Source organism: Salmo salar, chromosome ssa22, assembly GCF_905237065.1.
Source record: "Salmo salar chromosome ssa22, Ssal_v3.1, whole genome shotgun sequence".
Classification (NCBI taxonomy): Eukaryota; Metazoa; Chordata; class Actinopteri; order Salmoniformes; family Salmonidae; genus Salmo; species Salmo salar.
Genome location: NC_059463.1, coordinates 61,910,160 through 61,931,378, shown reverse-complemented (window position 1 = coordinate 61,931,378; position 21,219 = coordinate 61,910,160). Strand labels below are relative to the sequence as shown.

At 45.3% G+C, this 21,219-nt stretch overlaps 2 protein-coding genes across 3 annotated transcripts in view; both read right to left on the bottom strand.

The window, feature by feature from the left end:
* LOC106583833 (constitutive coactivator of PPAR-gamma-like protein 1 homolog) overlaps positions 1 to 18,525 on the bottom strand; it is a 70,641-nt gene extending 52,116 nt beyond the window's left edge. Inside the window, 5 exon segments of the mRNA XM_045705791.1 lie at positions 816 to 906; positions 2,326 to 2,454; positions 8,529 to 8,611; positions 9,331 to 9,577; positions 17,704 to 18,525. Coding sequence (XP_045561747.1) covers positions 816 to 906; positions 2,326 to 2,454; positions 8,529 to 8,611; positions 9,331 to 9,577; positions 17,704 to 18,177 — 1,024 coding nt within the window. The 5' untranslated portion in view covers positions 18,178 to 18,525.
* Positions 18,526 to 18,657: 132 nt separating this feature from the next.
* Positions 18,658 to 21,219, bottom strand: part of cass4 (Cas scaffold protein family member 4) — a 37,811-nt gene continuing 35,249 nt past the window's right edge. For both annotated transcript variants that reach the window (XM_014168443.2, XM_014168444.2), the window contains one exon: positions 18,658 to 20,928. In XM_014168443.2, coding sequence (XP_014023918.2) covers positions 20,245 to 20,928 — 684 coding nt within the window. In that variant the 3' untranslated portion in view covers positions 18,658 to 20,244. The remainder of the gene's footprint in view (positions 20,929 to 21,219) is intronic.

Here is a 21,219-nt window from a genome sequence, read left to right as displayed (position 1 = left end):
TGGAGGGACGGACCAGTTAGACCAGTCCGCTTCAGGACCAGTGAGACCAGTCTGCTTCAGGACAGTGTGGAGGGACGGACCAGTTAGACCAGTCTGCTTCAGGACCAGTGAGACCAGTCCGCTTCAGGACAGTGTGGAGGGACGGACCAGTGAGACCAGTCTGCTTCAGGACAGTGTGGAGGGACGGACCAGTGAGACCAGTCCGCTTCAGGACCAGTGAGACCAGTCCGCTTCAGGACCAGTCAGACCAGTCCGCTTCAGGACCAGTGAGACCAGTCCGCTTCAGGACCAGTTAGACCAGTCCGCTTCAGGACCAGTTAGACCAGTCCGCTTCAGGACAGTGTGGAGGGACGGACCAGTTAGACCAGTCTGCTTCAGGACATTGTGGAGGGACGGACCAGTTAGACCAGTCCGCTTCAGGACAGTGTGGAGGGACGGACCAGTTTTTACAGAGTTCCAACAAGCCGACCGGGGCCGCGATGCAAGAAGCCTTTCTAAAGCAGCGTATTTGTATGCAAAGGGGGTAGCAGCCATTCCAGAGTGCACACAATGCATGGGAGAGTGGGAGAATCTCTCACATCACAGAGCTACTCTGCTCGCTGCCTCAGTCTCTCCCCCTCTCGCTGCCTCAGTCTCCCTCCGCCTCCCTCTCCCTCAGTCTGCCTCCCTCTCCCTCAGTCTGCCTCTGCCTCCCTCTGCCTCCCTCTGCCTCCCTCTGCCTCCCTCTGCCTCCCTCTGCCTCCCTCTGCCTCCCTCTGCCTCCCTCTGCCTCAGTGTACTGGGCTATAGAGAGAAGGTGAGGTGGGTGAACTTACCTTGGTAAGGTGAGAAGTGTTGAGACTTGCTGGCTGCTGAGTAGTACTCCACTGCTTTCTTAAAGCGGACAACTTTGTCATCAGTCCTGGACTGGAATAGGAAACAGCCATGTTAAACTGGACTGGAATAAGAAACAGCCAAGTTAAACTGGACTGGAATAGGAAACAGCCAAGTTACTCAATCAAAAGCAATAAATCAACACAAAAGGTTTTTAAATAGTCCTGTTATCTCATCCCTCCAGTAATGTACCTGGGAATGTTTGAAGACCCTGCTAGGTGATGCATGTACCTCAATATAGCCCTGTCAGGTGTTCTGTACCTGTGAAGATGTCTGTGAGTACCTGTGAAGATGTCTGTGAGTACATGTGAAGATGTCTGTGAGATCCTGTGAGCGTGTGAAGATGTCTGTGAGTACCTGTGAAGATGTCTGTGAGTACCTGTGAGCGTCTGAAGATGTCTGTGAGTACCTGTGAGCGTCTGAAGATGTCTGTGAGTACCTGTGAGCGTCTGAAGATGTCTGTGAGTACCTGTGAGCGTCTGAAGATGTCTGAGTACCTGTGAAGATGTCTGAGTACCTGTGAGCGTCTTAAGATGTCTGAGTACCTGTGAAGATGTCTGTGAGTACCTGTGAGCGTGTGAAGATGTCTGTGAATACCTGTGAAGATGTCTGTGAGTACCTGTGAAGATGTCTGTGAGTACCTGTGAAGATGTCTGTGAGTACCTGTGACGATGTATGTGAGTACCTGTGAGCGTCTGAAGATGTATGTGAGTACCTGTGAGCGTCTGAAGATGTCTGTACGTACCTGTGAAGATGTCTGTGAGTACCGGTGAAAATGTCTGTGAGTACCGGTGAAAATGTCTGTGAGTACCGGTGAAAATGTCTGTGAGTACCGGTGAAAATGTCTGTGAGTACCGGTGAAAATGTCTGTGAGTACCGGTGAAAATGTCTGTGAGTACCTGTGAAAATGTCTGTGAGTACCTGTGAAAATGTCTGTGAGTACCTGTGAAAATGTCTGTGAGTACCTGTGAGTACCTGTGAAGATGTCTGTGAGTACCTGTGAAGATGTCTGTGAGTACCTGTGAAGATGTCTGTGAGTACCTGTGAAGATGTCTGTGAGTACCTGTGAAGATGTCTGTGAGTACCTGTGAGCGTCTGAAGATGTCTGAGTACCTGTGAAGATGTCTGAGTACCTGTGAGCGTCTTAAGATGTCTGAGTACCTGTGAAGATGTCTGTGAGTACCTGTGAGCGTGTGAAGATGTCTGTGAGTACCTGTAAAGATGTCTGTGAGTACCTGTAAAGATGTCTGTGAGTACCTGTAAAGTACCTGTAAGTTTCTGAAGATGTCTGTGAGTACCTGTAAAGATGTCTGTGAGTACCTGTAAAGATGTCTGTGAGTACCTGTAAAGATGTCTGTGAGTACCTGTAAAGATGTCTGTGAGTACCTGTAAAGATGTCTGTGAGTACCTGTAAAGATGTCTGTGAGTACCTGTAAAGATGTCTGTGAGTACCTGTGAGTGTCTGAAGATGTCGTTTGCGATGGCCTCCAGGTCGCTGAAGTCTGTCATGTTTCGAACGTAGTCAGCCACAGCCTTGATGACCACGTCACACGGAGGGAGCACTAGCTGGTGGGCGCGCACCTAGAGGTCAGAGGTTAAAGACAGCCTTGATGACCACGTCACACGGAGGGAGCACTAGCTGGTGGGCGCGCACCTAGAGGTCAGAGGTTAAAGACAGCCTTGATGACCGCGTCTATCTCTTGGAATGAGGAAGTACAGAAGACGTAGTCGGATCACACGGTCTGAATAGAATAAGCTTCATCAGAAATATTTATCTATTTATCCCATAAAATGGGTCAGTTTATTAGCCTTTTGGTGTGAGACCTTTAGAATTTTTACATGAAAATCATTTGATAATTAAAAAGCAATGAAAACACGTTTTGGTGAAATGGAACGCTTACTATTCGCAATAAGATGTTCTGGTGAAATTTGAAATTGTGTTATTTTTTTTTATTTTTTTACAATGGATAAAAGTAGAGACTGAGCTAGAAAATAGTTTATCATGCACTGCTGTTGAGGAACGATAGGAAAGTGATTCAGCTTTGAAAGTTAATAATCACCCCCCAGCCACACCTGGCTAACTTGATGAGTCCTGTAATCACCCCCCAGACACACCTGGCTAACTTGATGAGTCCTGTAATCACCCCCCAGACACACCTGGCTAACTTGATGAGTCCTGCCATGCTGTGCCGTTACCATGTTGTGTTGTTACCATGCTGTGTTGTTACCATGTTGTGTTGTTACCATGCTGTGTTGTTACCATGCTGTGTTGTTACCATGCTGTGTTGTCATGTTGTGTTGCTGTCATGTTGTGTTGCTACCATGCTGTGTTGTCATGTTGTGTTGCTACCATGCTGTGTTGCTACCATGCTGTGTTGTTGTGTTGCTACCATGCTGTGTTTCTACCATGCTGTGTTGTTGTGTTTCTACCATGCTGTGTTGTTGTGTTTCTACCATGCTGTGTTGGTACCATGCTGTGTTGTTGTGTTGCTACCATGCTGTGTTTCTACCATGCTGTGTTGTCATGTGTTGTTACCATGCTGTGTTTCTACCATGCTGTGTTGTGTTGCTACCATGCTGTGTTGCTACCATGCCGTGTTGCTACCATGCCGTGTTGCTACCATGCCGTGTTGCTACCATGCCGTGTTGTCATGTTGTATTGCTACCATGCTGTGTTTCTACCATGCTGTGTTGTTGTGTTGCTACCATGCTGTGTTGTTACCATGCTGTGTTGCTACCATGCTGTGTTGTCGTGTTGTGTTTCTACCATGCTGTGTTGCTAGCATGCTGTGGTGCTACCATGCTGTGTTGCTACCATGCTGTGGTGTCATGTTGTGTTGCTACCATGCTGTGTTGCTACCATGCTGTGGTGTCATGTTGTGTTTCTACCATGCTGTGTTGCTACCATGCTGTGTTGCTACCATGCTGTGTTGTCGTGTTGTGTTTCTACCATGTTGTGTTGCTACCATGCTGTGTTGTTGTTGCTACCATGTTGTGTTTCTACCATGTGTTGCTACCATGCTGTGTTGTCATGTTGTGTTGCTACCATGCTGTGTTGTCGTGTTGTTTACATTTACATTTAAGTCATTTAGCAGACGCTCTTATCCAGAGCGACTTACAAAATGGTGCATTCACCTTATGATATCCAGTGGAACAACCACTTTACAATAGTGCATCTAAATATTTTAAGGGGGGGGGTTAGAAGGATTACTTTATCCTATCCCAGGTATTCCTTAAAGAGGTGGGGTTTCAGGTGTCTCCGGAAGGTGGTGACTGACTCCGCTGTCCTGGCGTCGTGAGGGAGCTTGTTCCACCATTGGGGTGCCAGGGCAGCGAACAGTTTTGACTGGGCTGAGCGGGAACTGTGCTTCCTCAGAGGTAGGGAGGCGAGCAGGCCAGTGGTGGATGAACGCAGTGCCCTTGTTTGGGTGTAGGGCCTGATCAGAGCCTGAAGGTATGGAGGTGCCGTTCCCTTCACAGCTCCGTAGGCAATCACCATGGTCTTGTAGCGGATGCGAGCTTCAACTGGAAGCCAGTGGAGAGAGCGGAGGAGCGGGGTGACGTGAGTGTTGTGTTGCTACCATGCTGTGTTGTCATGTTGTGTTGCTACCATGCTGTGTTGTCGTGTTGTGTTGCTACCATGCTGTGTTGTCGTGTTGTGTTGCTACCATGCTGTGTTATGTTGTGTTTCTACCATGTTGTTGTTATGTTGTGTTGCTACCATGCTGTGTTGTCACCATGTTACTGTTATGTTGTGTTGCTACCATGTTGTGTTTTCTACCATGTTGCTGTTATGTTGTGTTGCTACCATGCTGTGTTGCTACCATGCTGTGTTGCTACCATGTTGTGTTGCTACCATGTTGTGTTGTCGTGTTGTGTTGCTACCGTGCTGTGTTGTCATGTTGTGTTGCTACCGTGCTGTGTTGTCATGTTGTGTTGCTACCGTGCTGTGTTGTCATGTTGTGTTGCTACCGTGCTGTGTTGTCGTGTTGTGTTGCTACCGTGCTGTGTTGTCGTGTTGTGTTGCTACCGTGCTGTGTTGTCGTGTTGTGTTGCTACCGTGCTGTGTTGTCGTGTTGTGTTGCTACCGTGCTGTGTTGTCGTGTTGTGTTGCTACCATGCTGTGTTGTCGTGTTGTGTTGCTACCATGCTGTGTTGTCGTGTTGTGTTGCTACCATGCTGTGTTGTCGTGTTGTGTTTCTACCATGCTGTGTTGTCGTGTTGTGTTGCTACCATGCTGTGTTGTAGTGTTGTGTTGCTACCATGCTGTGTTGTTATGTTGTGTTGCTACCATGCTGTGTTGTCATGTGTTGCTACCATGTTGTGTTGCTGCCATGCTGTGCTGTCCATGTTGTGCTGCTACCATGTTGTGCTGCTGCCATGTTGTGCTGCTACCATGTTGTGCTGCTACCATGTTGTGCTGCTACCATGTTGTGTTGTCGTCTTAGGTCTCTATGTAGCGTTGTGTGTTTTGTCGTGATTTGTGTTTTGTCCTATATTTATTTATTTATTTATTTTTAATCCCAGCAAGAGGCCTTTTGGTAGGCCGTCATTGTAAATAAGAATTTGTTGTTAACTGACGTGCCTAGTTAAATAAAAGGTTAAATAAAAAAATAAAATCTTGTTTGGCCAGTGTTGTGTCAAGTCACTCCGGTTCACACTGACTGTAGCGTGTACACCAAGTAGCCCTTCACTTTCTCCAACTGATCTGTCGATAACGCCCCCGCTAAATTCAGTGCATCAAAGTTGAGAAAACTAGCAAACACTTTTGTAGTTCTAGATGGCTAACGTTATACATTTCTAAAAAGCTGTGCTAGAAAGGATTATCAACACGTACTGAGCAGCCCACATTATAGACAGAAGCGTCCTTACATGGCAGACCAATCCAAACTCATCTCCCGGCATGTCCAGCCCACTCATTATCTAAGCCAATCATGGCTAATGGGTTGGTTCCTGTCTTTTTCCGTGGCTAAACCAACTAGGCTAGTAATTTAACAATCCTATTCGTGTTTACAGATGGAATACAAGTTTGTTATTAAGACATTAAAAGTTCACGTGTTCCAGAAGGCATTTTTATAACACATTTTTTTTGTTGTTGTTATGAATAAACACTTTTTCAGTGCCTCTCTTGTGAAGTAGTGACACATACGTCTAGCTTCCTGAAACATTTTGGTATTCATTCATCCACACCTGGTTTCAACTGGTGACCATTCCTCCGGCTACCTCTGGGTTTTTCCTCTGTCCTCTGTGGAGGGTCAATTTATTTTTATTATGTGGTTCTAGTGATGGTATTGGGGACTGGTTCACGCTCCCTGCCATTGGACCATCCATCCCCCTAGATCCCTCTCTCTGTCCTACCAGTTTCATTCCTCCTGACCAACCAATTGGTACGTGACCCACCCTGGGAGGGCAGAAATGAGCAGTGCCTCTTTTTGGAGACTGTCTGTCTCCCCCCCCTGGCCTCACTCCGAGCAAGACTCAGTCGACCCGTCCGTTTCAGTGGACCTCGGACAGCGTTCCCCGGCGCAGGGCGTTGGCACGCCAGGGCAGTGATGCCATTCCATTACGCGCCGTGACATCAGAGACACGTTGCGTTTCTCAAACCCTATTGGCTGTGTTCTCAAACCCTACTGGCTGTGTTCTCAAACCCTACTGGCTCTGTTCTCAAACCCCATTGGCTCTGTTCTCAAACCCCATTGGCTCTGTTCTCAAACCCCATTGGCTCTGTTCTCAAACCCCATTGGCTCTGTTCTCAAACCCCATTGGCTCTGTTCTCAAACCCCATTGGCTCTGTTCTCAAACCCCATTGGCTCTGTTCTCAAACCTTCCAAAAGAACACCTCTCGAGCAGCTTTGGCTGTGGGTAGGTCGGGTCTTCCCACTGGGTGAACACAGTGAACACGCTTGGGTCTCCTCCATCACTGGAGGACTGTGCCTCTGAGTTGTTATATTTTCTGCCTTTCCTATTCCAGACATTCTGAAATTCACTAAAGCATCCCATGTATGTAGCTTTAGTCTTTCACTTTTCAATGATGTGCGCCCAGGTAAACCTCAATGTTGCGGGGGGGGGGGGGCTACCTGGCTGATGCTGCCAGTAGCATATTCTTGTCCCAAAGATTAGGCCATGCAAATCTTAGTACACACGCGCGGTACAATGAAACTGTGAATCGCTCATTAAATCAGTTATGGTTTCTTTGATCGACCAAAGGTTACTTGGATAACTGTGGCAATTCTAAGAGCTAACAAGTGCTGACCTTCAGGGACACGTGCATTTTTCTGACTCAAAACCCATACAAGGTACTTTCGGGTGACTGTTTTACTTTTTACACCCTCGTGGCAACTGGCGTCTCTCATTTGAATGTCTGCCCTATCAACTTCCAATGGTCGTTTCTGTGCCTACCATGGTGACCACTGTGTTTTTTAAATTTAACCTTTATTTAACTAGGGCAAGTCAGTTAAGAACAAATTCTTATTTATAATAACGGTCTAGGAACAGTGGGTTAACTGCCTTGTTCAGGGGCAGAACGACAGATTTTTACCTTGTCAGATCGGGGATTCGATCTAGCAACCTTTCGGTTACTGGCCCAACACGAACTACTAGGCTACCCTGCCGCCGGGTAAAGGAGAATCACGGTTCGATTCCAGAGCGAGCCTGAGAAACGGTTACCATATCTAAGAAAGGCAGCAGGCACAGAGTCCCTGTTATTGGAATAAGTACACTTCAAAATGCTTTAATGAGGACCGATTACTGATGTTTAAAAGTATTTTTTACAGTGGTCAGAAAACTTCTGAATGAATGACGCTTTCAGAAGTTAACAGTCAAATTTGACTGCCTGTTGAGTCCATCTGTGTGACATAACGTCCTATGGGGTGACGCTAATAAATGAAAGAGAAAAAAATATATATTCTTGGGACAAAATATAAAAAACAATTGTTAAGTAAGATTTTTTTTTAAAAGCGGTTATCTCGTTTAGTGAAATGAGTCATACCCAAAATGTAATACTGAGACACATCCTTATAAAAAAATTTTTTAAAAAGGAAATTGTGTTTTTTTTTTTTTCATTTGAAATGCCAGAATTACTCATTTAAAGACAGAAGTAACTAAACAGAGGTAAAATCATGTTGTTGTCTATTTGGGAAATCATTAAACCTTTTATATTAACATTAATAAAATTAAAACATTTAAAATGTTCTAAACACTAGGCTACCTGCTGCCCGATGGCGATGTCACACCACAGGAAATGCTTCATTAAATTGGATAACATTGAGTTGTTTAGACATACTTTCCTGCAACTACTGTATATGTTTTTATGCTTTATTCATTTGAGAATAAATGTTTTTTTTCACATGTTAACTAGTCAACAACAGTTTGAACAGAAAACGTCCAACAGACATCATTTGACCCCAGCTGCTACCGGGACTAACATGCTACCATGCATTTCAGGTAAAATAACAACCCAATGTTTATATCCCAGGATAAATTAACTAGTAACAGCAAGCTAACTAGCTAAATTGCTATAAAATGTTTAATGCTTTTCGACCTGTCCCCTAATTAATATAATTGGTTCAGAGTTTTTGTTTTTGATATTTCAACCTGCGGTTTGGTCAGCATGTAACAGATTCCCTGGCACTACATTGACCGTGAAGCTAGTTTACCTTGAGCGATGCTAGCGGATGCTCTGGACCCAGGAGACTCCAGTGAAAGGCAGCCAAGTCTTCATCAGGCAGTATGTGGTTACCTGAAGCAGGACAGTTACATGACATCATGAGGCTAACAGAATTAGCACTGACTTAGCAGTGACAGATAAATCTCTATGTTAGCGATCAATAGGCTTGATCTGAGTCTGGCAAACCGACCCATAAGTTACCTTCCTTCTTAGAAGTGATGTTACCAACCTACCTAAAAGTGATGTTACTTAGCGACCTCGCTAAACGCTAGCTCTGTTACCAACCTACCTAAAAGTGATGTTACTTAGCGACCTCCCTAAACGCTAGCTCTGTTACCAACCCACCTAAAAGTGATGTTACTTAGCGACCTCGCTAAACGCTAGCTCTGTTACCAACCCACCTAAAAGTGATGTTACTTAGCGACCTCGCTAAACGCTAGCTCTGTTACCAACCCACCTAAAAGTGATGTTACTTAGCGACCTCCCTAAACGCTAGCTGTTACCAACTCACCTAAAAGTGATGTTACTTAGCGACCTCGCTAAACGCTAGCTCTGTTACCAACCCACCTAAAAGTGATGTTACTTATCGACCTCGCTAAACGCTAGCTCTGTTACCAACCCACTTAAAAGTGATGTTACTTAGCGACCTCCCTAAACGCTAGCTCTGTTACCAACCCACCTAAAAGTGATGTTACTTAGCGACCTCGCTAAACGCTAGCTCTGTTACCAACCCACCTAAAAGTGATGTTACTTAGCGACCTCGCTAAACGCTAGCTCTGTTACCAACCCACCTAAAAGTGAAGCGAAGATAACGAAGCGGTTGGGGTTGAGGTCCAGTTGTTTGGCCACTTCATGCATCAGGTACTGGGAGGTGGTCAGGCTCTTCCCGTTGCGACTCAGCTTCAGGGCGTGGGCAGAGAAGTAGTAGGGGATGTTACACAGAGCGTAGTCCGAGTCGTACGCCACCAGGCCGTGGAACCCGTTCTCCCTGCACAGAGCTATCACCTCCAAGTGATGATCCTCGATACTCTGGACAACCTGGAAACACACACACACACACACACACACACACACACACACACACACACACACACATTATACTGTTACTAACACCACACACTACTAACAATGCACAGAGCTATCACCTCCAAGTGATGATCCTTGATGCTCTGGACAACGTGGAGACAAACACTCGCAGGAAGCTCAGTTAAAAGACAGTCTAAAACACAATACTAATATATAATAACATATGGCATATAGCAGATGGCTTTATCCAAAGCGACTTGCAATAGGCTAATATCCATGGTCCGATTACAGTCGTGCGTTAATTTTACAACGCGCATCATGGAGTTACATGCGCTATTGTTTTAACAACTGAGCTACAGAGGACCATATACTGACATAGTACCATCAGTAGTCTGGATAGAGCGAGGAACATTCAGGCACGATGATTGCCGGCAGCCTAGAGATGTAGGCTACAGTGCTTTCAGCAATGGATTATAATAGTTGTCAGTGTAGTGAATTATATCCATAAGCAATGGTCCTATTACAGTGTGGATCCTGGAATACCATTTGCCAACATCAACAGTTACACTGGCCACGATGCAGAGACATGTCCCTGCATTCATAAAAATAGATTTGGGGGTCTGGTGAGGCTCATCGAAATCACTGTAGAATGTAGGGCAGACTGTTGTTTCTCCTCCACCAAACTTAACAGTTGGCACTATGCATTGGCATCCGTCGAACCCAGATTTACCCATCGGGACTGCCAGATGGTGAAGCGTGATTCATCACTCCGGAGAACGCTTTTCCACTGTTCCAAGAGTCCCACCGGCGGCGAGCTTTACACCACTCCCAACCGACGCTTAGCATTGCGCATGGTGATCTTAGGCTTGTGTGCGGCTGCTCGGCACACGGAAACCCATTTCATGAAGCTCTCCCGACGAACAGTTATTGTGCTGACGTTGCTTCCAGAGGCAGTTTGGAACTCGGTAGTGAATGTTGCAACCGTGGACAGGCGATTTGTACACACTCCGCGGTCCCGTTCTGTGAGCTTGTGTGGCCTACCACTTCACGGCTGAACCGTTGTTGCTCCTGGAAGTTTCCACTTCACAGTATCAGCACTTACAGTTGACCGGGGGAAGCTCTAGTAGGGCAGAAACTTGAAGAACTGACTTGTTGGAAAGGTGGCATCCTATGAAGGTGCCACATTGACAATCACTGAGCTCTTCAGTACGGGCCATTCTACTTCCAATGTTTGTCTATGGAGATTGCATGGCGGTGTGCTCGATTTTAGACACCTGTTAGCAACGGGTGTGGCTGAATTTGCCAAATCCACTAATTTGAAGGGGTGTCCATACTTTTGTGTGTGTGTGTGTGTGTGTGTGTGTGTGTGTGTGTGTGTGTGTGTGTGTGTACACACTACCGTTCAAAAGTTTAGGGTCACTTAGAAATGTCCTTGTTTTTGAAAGAAAATCAAATACTTGGTCCATTAAAATAACAAATTGATCAGAAATACAGTGTAGACATTGTTAATGTTGTAAATGACTATCGTGGAAGGAAATGGCAGATTTTTTATGGAATATCTACATAGGCATACAGAGGCCCATTATCAGCATCCATCACTCCTGTGTTCCAATGGCACGTTGTGTTAGCTAATCAAAGTTTATCATTTTAAAAGGTTAATTGATCATTAGAAAACCCTTTTGCAATTATGTTAGCACAGCTGAAAACTGTTGCTCTGATTTAAATAAGCAATAAAACTGGCCTTCTTTAGACTAGTTGAGTATCTGGAGCATCAGCATTTGTGTGTTTGATTGCAGGCTCAAAATGGCCAGAAACAAAGCACTTTCTTCTGAAACTCGTCAGTCTATTCTTGTTCTGAGAAATGAAGGCTATCCATGCGAGAAATTGCCAAGAAACTGAAGATTTCGTACAACGCTGTGTACTACTCCCTTCACAGAACAGCACAAACTTGCTCTAACCAGAATAGAAAGAGGAGTGGGAGGCCGCGGTGCAGAACTGAGCAAGAGGACAAGTACATTTGAGTGTCTAGTTTGAGAAACAGACGCCTCACAAGTCCTCAACTGGCAGCTTCATTAAATAGTACTTGCAAAACACCAATCTCAACGTCAACAGTGAAGAGGCGACTCCGGGATGCTGGCCTTCAAGGGAGAGTTGCAAAGAAAAAGCCATATCCCAGACTGGCCAATAAAAATAAAAGATTAAGATGGGCAAAAGAACACAGACACTGGACAGAGGAAAATTGGCAAAAAGTGTTATGGACAGACAAATCTAAGTTTGAGATGTTCGGTTCACAAAGAAGAACATTCGTGAGACGCAGAAGAAATGAAAAGATGCTGGAGGAGTGCTTGACGCCGTCTGTCATCATGGTGGAGCCAATGTGATGGTCTGGGGCTGCTTTGGTGGTGGTAAACTGGGAGATTTATACAGGGTGAAAGGGATCTTGAAGGTAAAAGGGATCTTGAAGAAGGAAGGTTATCACTCCATTTTGCAACGCCATGCCATACCCTGTGGACGGCGCTTCATTGGAGACAATTTCCTCCTACAGCAGGACAATGACCCAAAGCACAGCTCCAAACTATGCAAGAACTATTGAACCTTGATGAGAGCAAAGTTTAAAAGGACACAATTATTTCAATTAAAAATCATTATTTATAACCTTGTCAACATCTTGACTATATTTCCTAATCATTTTGCAACTCATTTCATGTGTTTTCATGGAAAACAAAGACATTTCTAAGTGACCCCAAACTTTTGAACAGTAATACATACATACATACAGTACCAGTACCAGTCAAAAGTTTGGACACACCTACTCATTCAAGGGTTTTTATTTATTTTTACTATTTTATACATTGTAGAATAATAGTGAAGAAACCAAAACTATGAAATAACACATATGGAATCATGCAGTAACCAATAAAGTGTTAAACAAATTAATATATTTTATATTTGAGATTCTTCAAAGTAGACACGCTTTGCCTTGATGACAGCTTTGAAGGAGAACCAGTTTGGATACAATTTTTGTATGACTGAAGCCTTTAGTGAGGGTCTAATGCTTTAATATTTAATAATTTCTGCCCTCCAAATTTATATTCATTATATAAATATGCCTGTTTAATTTTGTCTGACTTGCCGTTCCCAAACAAAGGGGAATATTGTTAGCTCGTATAATAAATAATAAAACAAGTAGTTCGTTGTAGGCAGGGTCATAAGTAAATAGGTGACTTGGGATATGACTAAAGAATGAATTAGGGTGATTTTTTCACAGAGAGACAGGTGTTGACCTTTCTACGGTCGCAAAATCTTATCTAATTTGGCTAACTTTCTATAAAAATGTATTGTAGTGAGATCATTTCTTTCTTTCGGGATATGAATACCGAATATGGCCACTTCACCGTCAGACCATTTTATTGGTAGACTACACAGTAATGTAAAAGCTGTATTTTTTTTTTTTTTTAGATCCAATACATAATATTGTGGTTATGAAAGAAAACATGAATCATCAGCGTACAATGACACTTTTGTTTATAAGCCCTGGATTTTTAACCCCTTTGATATTGTTGAATCTGATTTTAATAGCTAACATTTCAATGGCCATAATAAATAAATATGCCGATAAAGAACAGCCTTGTTTTACTCCTCTTGAAAATACAATACCTTCTGAGATGAAGCCATTATTTACTATTTTACACTTAGGGTTACTATACATAACTTTAATTCATTGTATAAGAGATTCTCCAAAATTAAAATAGTCCAGGCATTTATATATAAACTCCAGTCATGCTTTATCAAAAGGCCTTTTCAAAGTCATCTATGAATACCAGGCCTGTTTTCCCAGATATTTCATGATGTTCTATTATTTCCAGTACTTGTCTTATATTATCTCCAATGTATCATCCATGAGCCTGGTTCCTCTCTAGGTTTCTTCCTAGGTTTTTGGCCTTTCTAGGGAGTTTTTCCTAGCCACCGTGCTTCTACACCTGCATTGCTTGCGATATCAGCTGATGTAAGTAGGGCTATATAAATACATTTGATTTGAAATTTGATTTATATTATCTCCAATGTATCGTCCATGTAAAAAACCTGTCTGATTAGAATGAATAACATACTACAATACCTTTTTAATTCTATGCGCTATACATTCTGATAGGATTTTTGCATCACAACACTGATGCGTAAGGCGTCTCCAGTTTTTTAGGTGGACTGGATCTTTATATTTACCACCTGGGTCCTGTTTCAGTAATAGTGAAATCAGACCTTATTGCTGAGTATCTGATAAGTCTTCCATTTTTTTTTTTTAGGAGTGGTTAAAACATGTTAATAAACGGACCTTTGAGTACAATAGAAAATATTTGATATAGCTCAACTGATATGCCATGGACTTGAAGGCGTTAATTGCATCTAGAAGTTCCTCCTCTGTAATTAGGCCTTCACATGAGTCTTTCTGTACAGCTGTTAATATAATACAATCCTGACAATTAACTTCAGTTAGTGGAAATAAAAGGAGACTGAAATTAAAACATAATTAACGTACTTTGCTTCCTCTTTCAAATATCGTTTAGTGAATCATGGATGATGCCGTCATTTGTAACAAGTTCCTGTAAAATTATGATTTTTTTTTAAGATAAAAAAAATAATTTGGTGCATTTTTCTCCATATTCTATCCAGTTTGCTTTATTTTAATAATATATTACACTTGATCTTTCTTGAATAAGTTCCTCCATTTCTTTTTGTTTTTCCTCTAACTTATTCTGTGCCTTTGAGTTACAGTTTTTATTGTTATCTATCTGTACGGTTAGTCCTTGTATTTCCTTTGTTAATATGGACTCTTGACTTAAATTGCTTTTGTTTTAAAGATGAGTACTGAATTGCATGGCCTGTAAAGGCACATTTAAAAGTGTCCCATACAATAAGGGGATCTACTGTATCTATGTTATGTAGGAAAAATTCCGTTATAAATTCTTCTGTCCTGGTTAAAAACAAGTTATCATCCAATAGGCTTTGATAAAATGTCCCAATATACTCGCCCACGTGGAAATTCTGTAAGATTCAAGTGTTTACCAAGTATTTGATGATCCGACTGCATTCTCTCCCCCTATCAACACTCTTAACTTTTGGTGTCAGAGAAAATGACATAAGAAAGTGGTCAAGACGACTAGCAAGATTGAGCCTCTGCCAAGTCTGGCTCTTTGCTCCAGCAAGACCTTCATAATACTGTAGTCTGGCTCTTTGCTCCAGCAAGGCCTTCATAATACTGTAGTCTGGCTCTTTGCTCCAGCAAGGCCTTCATAATACTGTAGTCTGGCTCTTTGCTCCAGCAAGACCTTCATAATACTGTAGTCTGGCTCTTTGCTCCAGCAAGGCCTTCATAATACTGTAGTCTGGCTCTTTGCTCCAGCAAGGCCTTCATAATACTGTAGTCTGGCTCTTTGCTCCAGCAAGGCCTTCATAATACTGTAGTCTGGCTCTTTGGTCCAGCAAGGCCTTCATAATACTGTAGTCTGGCTCTTTGCTCCAGCAAGGCCTTCATAATACTGTTTACTTTGTCTAATATGTACATTTCAGAGAGAGGCAGCACGGAGGGAGGGTAAGACAGGCAGGGAGGGAGGGTGAGACAGGCAGGGAGGGAGGGCGACGGGCAGGGTGGGAGGGTGAGAGGGAGGCACGGAGGGAGAGGGGAAAGAGGCATTGAGGGAGAGGCAGGAAGGGAGGCTGGGAGAGAGAGAGAGAGACAGAGAGGGAAGGAGGGAGAGAGACAGAGTGGGAGGGAGAGAGAGAGTGGGAGGTAAACTGAGAGGCAGGGAGGGAGGTAAACTGAGAGGCAGGGAGGGAGAGGGGAAAGAGGCATTGAGGGAGAGGCAGGAAGGGAGGCAGGGAGAGAGAGAGAGTGGGAGGGAGAGAGAGAGGCAGGTAAGCTGAGATGCAGGGAGGGAGGGAGGTAAACTGAGAGGGAGGGAGGGAGGGAGGGAGGGAGGGAGGGAGGGAGGGAGAGTGAGAGGCAGGGAGGCAAAGTGAGAGGCAGGGAGGTAAAGTGAGAGGCAGGGAGGTAAACAGAGAGGCAGGGAGGTAAACTGAGAGGCAGGGAGGGAGGGAGACAAACTGAGAGGCAGGGAGGGAGGGAGACAAACTGAGAGGCAGGGAGGTAAGCTGAGAGACAGGGAGGGAGGGAGGTAAGCTGAGAGGCAGGGAGGGAGGGAGGTAAGCTGAGAGGCAGGGAGGGAGGGAGGTAAGCTGAGAGGCAGGGAGGGAGGGAGGTAAGCTGAGAGGCAGGGTGGGAGGGAGGTAAACTGAGAGGCAGGGAGGGAGGGAGGTAAACTGAGAGGCAGGGAGGGAGGGAGGTAAACTGAGAGGCAGGGAGGGAGGGAGGTAAACTGAGAGGCAGGGAGGTAAGCTGAGAGACAGGGAGGGAGGGAGGTAAGCTGAGAGGCAGGGAGGGAGGGAGGTAAACTGAGAGGCAGGGAGGGGAGGGAGGTAAACTGAGAGGCAGGGGAGGGAGGGAGGTAAACAGAGGCAGGGAGGGAGGGAGGTAAACTGAGAGGCAGGCAGGGAGGGAGGGAGGTAAACAGAGGCAGGGAGGGAGGGAGGTAAAGTGAGAGGTAGGTAGGGAGGGAGGGAGGTAAAGTGAGAGGCAGGGAGGGAAACTGAGAGGTAGGGAGGGAGGGAGGTAAAGTGAGAGGCAGGGAGGGAGGGAGGTAAGCTGAGAGGCAGGGAGGGAGGGAGGTAAACTGAGAGGCAGGGAGGTAAACTGAGAGGCAGGGATGTAAACTGAGAGGCAGGGAGGGAGGGAGGTAAACTGAGAGGCAGGGATGGGAGGGAGGTAAACTGAGAGGCAGGGAGGGAGGGAGGTAAACTGAGAGGCAGGGAGGGAGGGAGGTAAGCTGAGAGGCAGGGAGGGAGGGAGGTAAGCTGAGAGGCAGGGAGGGAGGGAGGTAAACTGAGAGGCAGGGAGGGAGGGAGGTAAACTGAGAGGCAGGGGAGGGAGGGAGGTAAACTGAGAGGCAGGGAGGGAGGGAGGTAAGCTGAGAGGCAGGGAGGGAGGTAAGCTGAGAGGCAGGGAGGGAGGGAGGTAAGCTGAGAGGCAGGGAGGGAGGTAAGCTGAGAGGCAGGGAGGGAGGTAAGCTGAGAGGCAGGGAGGGAGGTAAACTGAGAGGCAGGGAGGGAAGCTGAGAAGAAGGTAGGGTGAGAGGAAGGGCCCTAGGGTTGGACCAGCAGGACTGTAGGCTGGGAATAGATTCTGGAACCCTCCCAGCAAAACGAATGGTGTCATCCCAGAGACGGACAGCCAATCGCAGGGCCAGCCTCTAAGCGACAGCCAATAGCCACTTAGGGCTGATTCCAGACAGCCTATAGAAGCGCTGAAAGGGTGGGACTTCCACTTCAATAGAAAACTGAACAGGATATCAGTGAAACTTTATTATGGACCGTCTCACCTAACACATACAATATAATGTCTAGATGGTATGTTTTGTCTAGGACTTTAGGGGGGGAGTGATCGTTGGTTTATGGATGAGACATTGCACAATACTATAGTATATTTGGTGGGTTGGTTGGAATACAACATGTAATGAATGATATGTTTAGTGTCGTAGTGAGTTCCTGTACTAAGAAATAAATTACAAATATATACACGGCATCAAAAAACACACATATATATATTGCATCTAGTTGTTCTACTGATTTGGATACCTACTTGAGTGTCTACTGCGCTTTGTATCAATGTGACATTTTTATTCCTGACGTTTTAGTTAGGTCAAGTCATGTGCAAAATATCTATCTGATCTTACATGAACTTTGGTTAAATGTACAGGATTGTAATGTTAAACATAGTTTTTTTGTTTTGTTGTTGTGTCGAGTAAAATGTATAGGAAGGCCCGGCCTTCGCCAAGTTGTCACTTTGATCGGCTGCTAGTCGTTATGCGCTTGTCTGGTCAACATGGCTAACTGTTAGTACTGGTAATATCCATCACAATTATCCAAACTTACAAAAAGATTCACTACATCTAGACAAGTCTACATATGTACTAGTTGTTGACAGCTCGCTAGATAACAAGATAACACTACTATATAGCATGCTAAACTAGCCAGCCAGCTATATATTCTGAAGGAAAAGCACCGAGCGGCCGGCTAGCTAAACTTACCCCAATGTGGAACCTGAGAAGAGCCAACCGGACGCAGTGGACCATGCACACCGGGGGTAGAAACCAGACCTTCGGCGGTGGGGTGCCTTTATTCTGGATATGGCTGACAATCTGCTGCGCTGTCTGTCTCTCGTTCACCTGTCGTTTGACCCATTCGTGAAGACGGCCTTTCTCCATGGCGCCATTAAAACACACCAGTAGTTCAATGTTACCGTTAAAACAGGCCTTGGCTAATGCAGCCAGGTACCCGAGCATGTGGTTCCACTGTCCGCCGCTTACCCAGTCGGTGTAGAAACCTCCGTAAAGCCGGTGGAGACAGTTCTCCGCGTCAACTAGTAACCGTAACGGGCTCTGTGGTGGTCTCTGTCTGCCTCCTCCGACCAGACTACCCCGGGCTAGTTTCTGGAGCTCCACCGGTACCACGGCAGTAGGGCAGTGCTTTTCTATGTATTCTTGGAAACCTTGCACACCCATGATGAATGTATTTAAAAAATAAAATAAAGAGAGCGATTGCAACCAAAAAAACTGTTTAAAAAAACCGAGTAAAATATCTCAGTGCCTTAAAACTGGAGGAGAGAGGAGGGGGTTTGTTCCAAGTTGCTTGCTAGCTTCTCTCCTCGTTAACAGTGCAAAACCAAATTATATTTCTAGTGCAGTTGTTGCAATGGTTGAATCACCCCCCCCCCAAAAAAAACTAAATAAACCAAGTCGGGTTGCTACTGATGCATGAACTGTTTTTGGTGATGTATTTTTTGGTTCATGGTTAGCCGCCACCATGTGCCTTCTCACAGAGCCATATCTGTGGATGTCTGTCGGTCTGTGGCGGAGAAAGAAGCACCGTGACGCAGGCACACGTACCGCCGTGCCCCGCCGAGAGGAGGAGTCCGTGGGTATGAATCACAGACAACCTGTTGTTTCTAGCCATTCAAAATGAAAGTAGAGGGGGGAGGCAAAATGGTTTTTTATTTTTATTTTTTAAAATGCCAAATCCTTTAAAATATGGGATACATGAAAACTGCACACAGAGCCAACATGGTGAGAAATAGGTTTTGTAGAGTATGTTTTGTGCCCCAACTCACGATTCATGTCAATCAGGCAGGCAGGCAGGCAATCTCTCCCTCTCTCTCCAAAAGCTGTTTAGTTTTCATGGACCCAGTACCACCAGAGGGCGATATAATGCTGATGTGTTGTCTCTCTGTTGCTGTGTTTTAACTGTTGTCTGCATATTGTCTGTTGCTGTGTATTGACTGTGTTGTCCGCATCAATCAATCAATCAATCAATCAATCAATCAATCAATCAATCGTATTTATAAAGCCCTTTTTTTTTTACATCAACCGATGTCACAAATGCTATACAGAATATTGTCTGTTGCTGTATTTTGACACCCCCTGTCTGCATATTGTCTGTGTGTGTATTGTCTGTGTTAATGTGTGTTTTGCCATGTAGCTATGATACAACATAGTCAAAACAGGACTGTAACACAGTTGCCCATCTGATCCGTAATATACCTCGCATTCAGAACACAGTAAAATGGTGAAACTCAAAAGAAAAAACTTTTTTTTTTTATTATCTCATTAAGCTGTGAATTTGTTTTATTCTTTCCAACTATTTAATCATTTCAATCATATTTTAAGATCAGGAATGTACTAAATTGTATTTTGAGAAGGCTATAGGTTAACTGGGTTCGTATAGAAACAGTGAAACAGAATACAGGTAAAATATTCTACTACATTATTCAGGCCATTGATATTGAAGTCAACTATACAAGTAATAACATATCCCTATGGTATACATGGCACATACAATGTCTTGGTAAATACATTTTAGATTTGGCTTCATAAAATTCCATCTTAAAATGTGCAATTCGTTTTAATTTTTTTATAAGTCTTCATGTCCTCTGGGAACATTTGAGTTGGCACAATGGTTTCAGAGCGGACCAGTCTCCCCTTTAAAGGCGCTGCGTGGTCAATCCGTCGTCTGCGTCGGCCCGTGAATCGTTCAGGGTGACACGGTCTCTGCAGGAGTCAGGGTATTCATACTCCTTGCGCTTCGCGGAGCTGTTGAGCAGAGCTGTTGTCGAGGAAGTGAGTTTTGTGTTTATACAAGACCCTACCACCCTCACCTAACGTCAACCCATCACGTCGATGCGCTGCTATACAGAGCCCTCCACATTGTTATAAAAAAAATAAAAAATGGTGGCGTACGGCGCTCAATTTGGCCTCTGCGTGCTTCCCGGGGGCTCCGCGATTGCATCACACCGTCCATACTGCGCCTCCGAACACCTTCACAGATCAAGCATAAATTAGCTTTTAGAGCTCCAATGTCTAGGAAAATACAGACCAACATGAACGTCGGCTGTGAGCTGTGGAGCACCTGCTGCGTGTTGATGAACGGTGCCGATTCAACGTTACGGCGACGTTCAGTGGTCAGAGGGTGATAGGGCAGCTTTTCACTGTTCGTCAGCGCCGTCTGTGTTGCGTCCTTAAGATAAAAAAAATCTGTCTTCTAGACTATAAAATAAAAGTCTGTCTGTCTCTCTCTCAGAGGTCCAGAGAAATCCTGAAGTGCTGTGCTCTCTGAGCCAGCTCCTTGGCAAAGTCCTGGGCCTCCTGCAGAGCCTGTTTCTCAGGGTAATGCAGAGCTGCTTTCTTGGTGGCTACAGCCAGCTGCTTTAACAGAGCACACATGTTGTTACACTTACACAGCAAGACCTGGCTCTGGCTGGGCCCCAACTTTGACTCCGACACCGACCCGGGCTCCCTTCTCTGGGACTCTCCTTTCTGGGCCTCTCGGTACAGCGTGTCCACCAGCCGCTGGCCTACCATGATGACCAGCTTGCTGTGGGAGATGAACTTCTCCGGGGTCTGGCTATCCAGGCTGGTTATGAATACACCGATTGCCTTCTGCATCGCCCCGAAGTACAGCCGGCAATGTTCTGACAGGGTGGGCTGTCTCTTAGTGCTGTCTACCCGGGAGTTAAAGGACTTCCCAGGGCTAGGGGAAACCTGGGGCTCAGACTGAGAGGCCATCCTAGCAGACGGGGAAACCTGCGGCTCAGACTGAGAGGCCATCCTAGCAGACGGGGAAACCTGGGGCTCAGAGGTCCTCCTGGGGGCGTCACCAGAGTCAGACATGGAGGGTTTCCTAGGGGACAGGGGTTCTGAAGATCTCCTAGAGCCGTCCACACAGACCTGGGGCTCGGACACACAACGCTTCTGGTCCTCCTGGGTGGGAGAGGAAGAAAGGAGGGAGGTAGAGGAGGAACAAGAGGGGAAGACGGAGGGAATGTGAGAGTGCAGGGGAGGAGTAAGGGAAGGAGAGGTGTGGAGGGGAGGGACGAGGGAGGTAGAGTAGGAAGGGAAGGAGAGAAGAGGAGGGAGAGAAGAGGAGAGAAGGAGAGAAGAGGAGGGAAGTAAAGCGAGAGGAGGAAAGTTGAGAGACGGGATAAAGAGAGATGGTTAGTTAGTTAGACAGACATCCTGTTCCCTCAGGGGAATCTCACCAGTAGAGGAAGA